Raw genomic sequence first — 9,061 nt, 5'->3', positions numbered from 1 at the left:
ATACATAAATAAACATTCAAAAAATTACACATACTATGATAAATGCTGTACGGCATGATGTATAGTGTATGGGGCCCTTTAGACTTCAAAACGAAAATATTAATATTTTTGAACATTCAATTCAATTTTAATAAATATTGTCTTTGTGGAGCACATTTGGGCTATTTCAAGAGTTTAATGAAGATTTTCAAGTAAATTATCCTACAAATTATAAATTGTGTTGTGTTTTGGCTGTTTTTTATTTAAAGGCGAAGCAATTAGTTTTCGCCTCGGCAAAAAAATTGAGGTTAAATGGGGCCATTGGGCCCTGGGTATGGGGCCCTTTACCCAAATACGCATTGCGTATCAAAATATAAAGTTGAATATTCTCAACATTGACAATGCGTATTTCGGATTTTTTATTTTTTTTAAAATAGAATTCCAGGCATTGAAAAATTTGTGTTTCTATAAATGTAATAATTTTTCGATCAATTAAAAAAATGTGTGCATCTAGCATTATAAAGGTGAAAATGTGCGCAATGCATTGAATTAGGTTCGAGTCTAAAATATTTTATTTTCATAAACTGGCAATATGTAAAAATTATAATGTCAATAATGTTTTAATCAATGTACCTTGGTTTTAATTTTACACAATTTTTTTCCTATACATGTATCAGCATGATAATGGAGAGATGAATAACAGTAGACGTTAGGGGAATTTCCTGGCCAATCAATTCAAGATATATGCCTTCTTAAAGTTAGGATATATGCATGGAAAATTAATCACCCCTATTCCGTATGTCGTCGTCGACGACGTTTCTTTGTCGACATCACTTCGCATTGACATCGACATTGATTTGGTATTCTGAAACACTTATGTTTATCGATAATATCAATAAAACAAAAAAAGCACGTCTAAAAAATTGTAGTCAGCTGTTTATTTTGTTTGATATTTTTGTGTAAAAATGTGTTTGTATCCTTCACCGGACTGTGGCGCAGGGCATATTTTGCAACATTCACAAGGAAACGAGATAAACCCATAGTTATTTTTTAGTATATATAGAATTAGAATTGAGTCGATTTATGCATGTCCATGTAATTTCAAACAAGTTAAAGGTCACCTTTATTATCCGAATCGGATGAAAGTTGGGACATTCCATCCGAATGGGATGAAACTTTATTTGGCACAATGATGTGCCCAAGGTGTATGCATCAGCTACAACAACGAACATTAAAAAAAAACAACATTGTTGTTATAAAAATTCAATTGTAATGCTGACAATTAGTTTATGTTATGAAGAATCAAAGCTGAAGGAGGACCTGCCTCCAGTTTTTAAAGAGATAAAAAAGATAGGGCGAAACTTTTTTACTCAACAGAGAATCCTAGTTGTTAACATCCCCAGCAACCAAAATAAACACTTTTATAATAACCTTTAACTTAATTATTCAAATACTTGGAATGTTTTTTATCAATTATCATCAATAATTGTCCCCCCTAGATACTTGATGGTGAGGAGAGACTGAAATGATGTATGTAGTGTCGATTTAGTTACACTTCTCATATACAGTTTCCATATTATCCTGGTTTTTCCTTAGCATTCCAAATTTAATTACAACCAATTATAATGGCCAATTTATAATATTGCACGGTACAATATTTTGCAAATACAAGACACGTTTATGTTTAAATAAAAATCAACTCTGTTAACCGTTAACAACATTGCTAACTACCCCACGATGTAAGGGAAAATAGTGCGCATACTCAAAACAAGCACGTGTAGGAGAAGTAAATATTATCCCTTATCAGACATATATATGCAGGTTTTTATTTTTGCTACAATACTTCACACTTTAAACAATAACAAATTGTAATACAAGAAAATGGATCTACTTCCGCTCAACTTGACGCATTTGTATCAATTAGAAATAAATATTAATCGGAATGTTCAAAAACAGTAAGTACACATTCGGTGATTGAGATCAAGAAACAAACAAAAAATGTTATTTTTCAGAATGCGTTTCACCGAACAATGGTTACGAGATATAAACACATATTTGGATCCCCAAATGGTTATGGACGCCTGGCTGCCACTATTCGGAGCATTTAGCCACAAATTGTTAGTACGTTTGGCAGTATCTACTAGCATACTTAACGTAATTACTTCACTGTTCAAATGGTAACTTTGTCACCTATTCATTGGTAAAATTCTCATCTCATTTTCAAAATATCTCCTTAGGACTTTTCCAGAATACAGACCCATTTGGTGGTTACGGGAATATGAGAGTAAATACAAATATAGAGGATTTAATTATGAGTCAAATACCTGTGACACAAGTGCCGGCTTTCCCTCAAGCCATGCCGTAACATTTACCGCCTTTGCTTTTATTGTCTTCCATTGGTTGTTGGTGAAACTGGGCAAATGTTGCAACATGAGCAATTTTGAAAAGTATATTTTGGTATATGGCTTGGTTTCATTGCCATTGGGTTTATTATGGGCCGGACGTTTATATTTTCTTACCGAATTCCTACATCAATGCATTGGTGGTAGCTTATTCGCTTTGTTCGGTGTACATTTATTTAATCGCTACTCATCACAATTGCTGAAGATGACAAAATTGAGTACTGTTTTATGGGTGTTAGTTTTTGGTATGCTGCCGGTGGGAGTATATTTTGCTATGCTATACCTTGTTGATGTGGATCCACATTGGTCGGTCAGGATGGTAAGATGTAATATTGTATTTTAAATTCAGTTGGTTTTTGATTATATCTTTGGAAAGTGAACTATTTCATGTTGTTGATTACAATTTAATTTATTATTTGAAATTTCTTCTCTCTCGATCATTGGGATAATCAAGGTCCAACTGCATAGACGTGTATAAAAATAACATCCGTTTTTTGGAATAAATCTTTATCTCAAAATTTCTTTCTTTATTTTTACAGGCCTTCAAGTGGTGTTCAGAGGTCACATTAATGCGTCATGAAGCTGGTCCAATTTATGTGCTATTTCGTGATTTTGGATACTTATTGGGTGTTGCATTATCTTGCCCTTTGCTACAAAAGTACAACCGAATATAAATGCATTCTGCTCTTGTAATGAAACTCGAATTTTCTTTTCAGTTATAAAAATAACAATGGGAGTCTATACAAACGTTTGCCAGCCACAGCTATATTGATGTTTTTAAATTTAACAGCTCTTCGAAATACACCAAAACATATGGGCCGATGGGTATTTCTTGTTTATGAATTAATTCGCAACTGTATTCATTCATATACATTGTTAACTATTTTTCCTAAAATTTCCAAGTAAAATTAATGATAAATATTATATTACATATATGAATAGTTAATAATGTAGAATACATTTAGAAGTGGTTAATTATAAATTATATATGATTAATAAAAATCGTTGGATACATTTATATACATTTTATAAAAACCGTAAAAATGTATTAAACATTTTTGTTATAATGTTTTCTACCATAATAACTCAATTTCTTAATTTTTATATTCCTTTTAAAATATATAGAATCAGTTTTAATATTCCATATGACGATTTAGGCCAATCCTTCCCTTTGACCAGCATCTTCTTTGTTGACAATACCAATTGGTGTGTTCTTACTTGAAATAATTTCTATGAACGGATACAATTTCAAAATAAAATAATCGAAAAAGTGGGATCTTATTATTTAGTTTCATTGTTGGATCTACTTATTTTGTTTTATATGTCAGTTTATTATCTAGTATTTGGATTTTCTTTTTCCAAATATTTATCAAAGCTGATAAGACTGTTGTACTTATTATAAGGCGACCATATTTTGAAGTGAAAATAGATGACATCAAGAAACCAGTAAGGACCGTTCACTAATTTGGGCCCATACAGAGATGCTACTATCTAAATGAACCTATAGTAACAAATATCATCTTACTTAATAGATATATCATATTTATAGGATTGAAATGGAATCCGACGAAATAAAATATGTGATCTATATAGACATATGAACCGATTTAAATAACCTATCACATGTCATTCTGAAATGTATGCAAAATTTCATTTAAGTGAACCTCCTTCCCCATTCTCGATTTTTTATTTTAAAAAGGAAGAAAAATAATTTATAAATTTTTTTGTTGTTTTTTGTGATCAAAGAAAAGTTTTTATGTTTGATGGCGGACATGATAACTCCTCACTGGAACATCGGAATCCGAAAATTTCAACGGTGTTGGAAAGAGTACAACTAGGATTATTGACTTCGCACAACAATTAACAAAATGGCGGAACTTTGAATTTTTTTTTGGAAAATTGCCTATTTTTGACGACAAACTAAGTTAAAAAATAAGGAAGATCTTCGCCGATTGGCTCTATCCTAGTTTATACGAGAGCTATACACTCCCAGAGAAACGTGTCAAAATTTGGAACCGATTGGATTATTAGTTTTTGAGTTATCGTGTCCGCCATTCGTAAAAGACTGCTTCGAGAAAAATGCGTTTAAAGTTTGAGAAGCAGTCTTGCCGTCACTTGATGCTGACACAATAAATCGGCTATATCTTGAAGAGTTCTTGAGATTTTCACATGAAATTTTGTAGGGACATTCTAGAATTAGAGTAGATTCGAATTAAACCAAAAAATTTGACACCGAAAAAAGGGGGGGGGTCCCCTTAAGGGTTCAGTAAAATTTTGAATAGTACAAACACTGCAATTTCTACACGAAATATAGATGACCAAAAATGACCTGATTAAAAGAATAGATGACAAATAGATGACACATATTTATGATCACCTTACTTATTTAACTTATACACTTTTGTTATGATTACATTGTCCAGTTTTTTAGATACCTTCTCATCTGCTTATAATTTCTACTTCGTTGTTATTCATTATTCTTCTGTGGTTTATTATACTCTCTGCTATTTTTGCTTTAATTATGTATTTTTCTGGATCAGTCGTCATTTTCAGAGTGGGAGTCGGGTGTATTTTTTCTCTTTTGGTCAGTCATTTTTGATGATTTCCTGTCGATCAATGGTGGGCCAAATTTCTCTTAAAAAATGATAAAGGGAAAATAAAAATATGAATTATTCTTCGGAAGTTCAAAAAATAAATTCATTAAAAAATTTCGGAAAAAATTTCATTAATGTTTATTTTTGTTTTAATATAAAAAAAATGTTAAGAGAACGCATCAACGCTGGTGTGCACGTCTGCCCAACTATGCTCTCGATTACGCTCTCACACACTTACTCTCAATTTAGATCTGTTCAACACTGGTCTGGTTACGTTCCCAGTAATATTTACTCTAGTTCTAGTTCAGAGAGTAAGCCGTTTTGAGATAATACTGAGAAAAGTAAACAGACAACATTTAGTAAGATTTAGCAAATAAACAGCTGATTCAAGAAAAAAAGTTTATTTGCGCCAAAATAACCAACAAACAATGGACGAACAAAATTATTTGCATTGCGTTTAATATTAAAAATAAAATGAACAATAAAAGAAAAATTTATTTGGTATGTTCCCCGGGAACAGCTTACATGTTCCTTTATCAATACATTGCCCTCTTTCTGGAACTTACCTAAAAATATAAAGAATTAGTTTCTAATTTAATGAGACTTTGCATTACTTACGAATTTTCTTCCATTTTTTGTAATTTTTTATACAACTTAACTTCAAATTGAACTTGGCAAATGAAAAAAATGTTTTTAATAATTTTTGTGTTTGGTATTAAAACAGTTGACCCAAAAAGACTGAGTTTGCAAAATCTTACTGCATAAAATTCTTTCAGTAAACTGTTGCAGAACTGTCAAATTTGCTCTCTCACTTGACTCTCTTTTACTGGATTTTTGGGTAAACAGACAACATTTAGTAACAATTGTTACCAAAAATCGAGTAAACAGACAGATCTAATATTATAGCCGAGACAATAGACCTAGACGATGTGAATGGTGAATATAATATTGTGATTAGCAACCGTTACAGAAAGTGTTGCAACTGTGGTGCTGAACCTGCAAATTAAAATCCTTAGATTAAAGGTGTGCAACGAAAAAAATCTCAGAGAACAAATGAGAAGCCGCCATATGAAATGAACTTTTTTATACATGTAAACAAGAGTACGAGTTCCCATGTTTGAACAGGGCTACCCTAGATTATCATTAAATTGCTGAAAGCTGAATGCAAAAATATTGGACGAAGGGACGTATAAATTAACATATGCGATTGGTCGTGAGTTGAATTTCTACAGGACGATCGACAACCAACAAAAGAAATTATGCAACTTTAAAAGCGCAAATACTCAAACTGCCACTTTAGAGCCATTGAATAAGAATATCACATTGAAAGGAGACATTTGTTTGCCAACATCCGCTAAGGAGGATTGGACAGCCGAAAACATCCGCATGGCGACTGATGCACCCACTGGGAGGCATGAAGACGTCGTTATTGTTGCTGCTCACGAGAAGGCTCCTGAGGTCACCAGCAAGAGCAGTGTTCAAATCTACCCCGGTTTCAATCGCTGAAGATGTCTGGAATTACATATTTGGGCTATTCTACTGTCTCACTTAAGGTGAAGCGCCTCCCAAGGCGAGGTGCGAGGATGGCAATTTGTAAATGTATTTGTATTAGTACACGTAGCTTAAGCGGTACACACACATCAAACTTGTGCGTTCCATCGGTGAATGAAATTAAAATAATTTAATTAAATAACAAAGTTCGTTCTTTTTTTATGTCATCACTATCGCTTAAGCGTAGCCGCAAAATGATGCGCACCATCATAGACATGTTTATTCGTTGAAGTCTCAACGTCGACTAAACAAATAAGAGTAAGAATCCGTGTGAGTTGAGCTGACCAGTAGATTGCAAGGGCGTGCATCCCTGCTCCAAAGTGAAGGAATTTTAGAAAACAATTTCATTTCCGACAGTAAGTGGTTGTTAAGTGTTTCAAAAGAATCCGACAAACATAGCTTGTACAATTTGAACTAAATTTTTAATTGCAATGTCAAAATCACCAAAGGCAAGGGTAAAAACTGCATCCAATACTTTAATTGCCAAAAACCTGGCCACGTGTCCATGCCCTCTGTCGGCATCTCATGCAGCGGGAGTCGTGGCCCAAACGAGTGTTCTATTCCTTCTAAGGACGACAGACATATATTGAAGTTGTTTACCCCATGTCGGGCAAAACTGCAAAAAAGGCGTTAATTTTTGTAAATGTGTCAAAATCCAGCTTCGCCCCTTGATTGTCCACACGGATTGGCATATATAACCAAATGGGGAAAAAGCTGAAGCCCAAGCTAAGTTTGAAACAAAATCCCAGTGCTTGGCGTCTGCTGACGATCGCCCAATCGTCCAGCCGCTGCTCCCGGTAATCCCAGCAATGGCAGCAGTTTTGGTAATATTATCAATCTTTTCGGTCGGATTTCATGTCGAATTTTAAAGTGTATTTTATTAACGTCACTTCGACAATTTCTGAAGAACTACATCAGGGATAGAGCTCCAGATATTTTTTTCTCTAAGCATAAAATCAAACCTACTCATAGGGTTAATTTTGAGGGTTACAATGGAATCTTCTAGTGTAGGTATGATGGAGGTGGGACTGTGGTGTTAATTAGAGATTTTTCTGATCAGGGGGCTTACTCTGTATTGCGTTACGAAAGCCAAATGCGTTAAGAGTACAATTTGGTACACTGTATCGCTCACGCAAACGCATTCGCAAAATATATCGATAATAAGTCAACACTGGCATCACAAAGTAAACAATAACGAAGAATAACGTAAGGAAACGTCAAAAAAAATTTAAATAAAAACGTATTTTTATGTGGTACGAGTATTTTTTTTTAACAAAAATGATGAACGAATTAAAAAAAAAAGAATTTTAAGAGATCGATTAAATATACTCTCGCTAAGTGAACACGGGTATGAAAATAGAAGTACGAATTATGTGACAAACGTTTTCAAATATTTAATTTTTATAAATTTATACAAAATGTTCGTTTCAATAAAGATGCGTTTATGTATTTAATAAACGCTATTAAAAATAACCTTGTCGTTCCAAATAGATCCACAGCAATTCCAACTCCAATAAAAGTGGCCGCTGCTTTGAAATTGCTTGGACAAGGTGGTTATCAACACCAACCTGTAAATATGCACACATAGTTTCACATTTTATATAAAAAAATATTAAAAATTTTTTCCAACCAGCGACATCTCTTACAGGAGGTGCATTTGAATTAAGGTCATCAATATATACGGAAACGAATTAGAGAGTACCAATTACGCGATGCGATACAATTTTTCTTACGCATCGCAATACAGAGTAACCCCCAGGTCGAATCTTGTGTGGTTAAAGTCTTGAAGGATGATGGGTCATTTGTATTCTTCGTCGCCCTCTAATATCATCCGATCTCTAGGTAATGTTCGATCTAGGCACCTCTGGTGAAGTCCAGATTGGAGGTGACATTAGTGGGAGAGTTGTAGCCTCGTACCTGACGGATTACTCTAATATTGAAGGATTTACGTCAACCTTTACCACCAGACCTAATGATTACGGCAGTTCCTTCATCAATGTATGCATGCGCACCCTGGCCTAGTCTTGCCGGGCGGCAGCACCCGATTGCTTCTTTCGACTACGATTAGGACGGCAGTGTAATCGAGCTGTTGCTCCAGTGGGGAGCGTTCGCCACCCGAGAGGTTAGAATTTTTTCAATTATGAAAAAATTAATGTAAATAGGTTTAGGACCAAAGTACATAATGGCCTTGCCAACATATGACTGCCAACCAATAATAATGTCTTTGAGGAAGTGATTGATGTGGCGGCGTTCCAGAAATTCAAAAGTATGGCATTGGGAAATCTTCCCCAAATCCTTAGTTTTATGCGGAAGCGTAGGAGAATTTGTAGGACATTACGTAGATCAAACGATCCTTCGCACTTCCCCGCTTTAAAGACTGATATCCGAATCTTGGATCGGATTATAGAGGATTCAATTCGCATATTCGAGCATGAGCGTTTCCAGTTCATCTTTGAAAAATAAAAGTGGACAGCAATATCTTGGGTCAGTTTAAGGCAGCTGCCGGCCGGATAGACGTGGTAGTTATCTGCTATC

At 34.3% G+C, this 9,061-nt stretch overlaps 1 protein-coding gene across 1 annotated transcript; it reads left to right on the top strand.

Annotated features, from left to right (window-relative positions):
• Positions 1-1,860: 1,860 nt before the first annotated feature.
• Positions 1,861-3,295, top strand: LOC133334968 (glucose-6-phosphatase 2). The gene is given in 5 exon segments (XM_061543278.1): positions 1,861-1,934; positions 1,992-2,156; positions 2,217-2,700; positions 2,921-3,057; positions 3,119-3,295. Coding segments are annotated over 5 exon segments (1,029 nt in total). The 3' UTR covers positions 3,288-3,295.
• The last annotated feature ends 5,766 nt before the right edge of the window (positions 3,296-9,061 follow it).

The sequence above is a fragment of the Musca vetustissima genome, unplaced genomic scaffold (genome assembly GCF_032173495.1).
Source record: "Musca vetustissima isolate MV318-11 ecotype Yass unplaced genomic scaffold, APGP_CSIRO_Mvet_v1 utg913, whole genome shotgun sequence".
NCBI lineage: Eukaryota > Metazoa > Arthropoda > Insecta > Diptera > Muscidae > Musca > Musca vetustissima.
The sequence above is the reverse complement of the archived record's forward strand: the minus strand, read 5'-3'. Positions and strand labels throughout refer to the sequence as shown.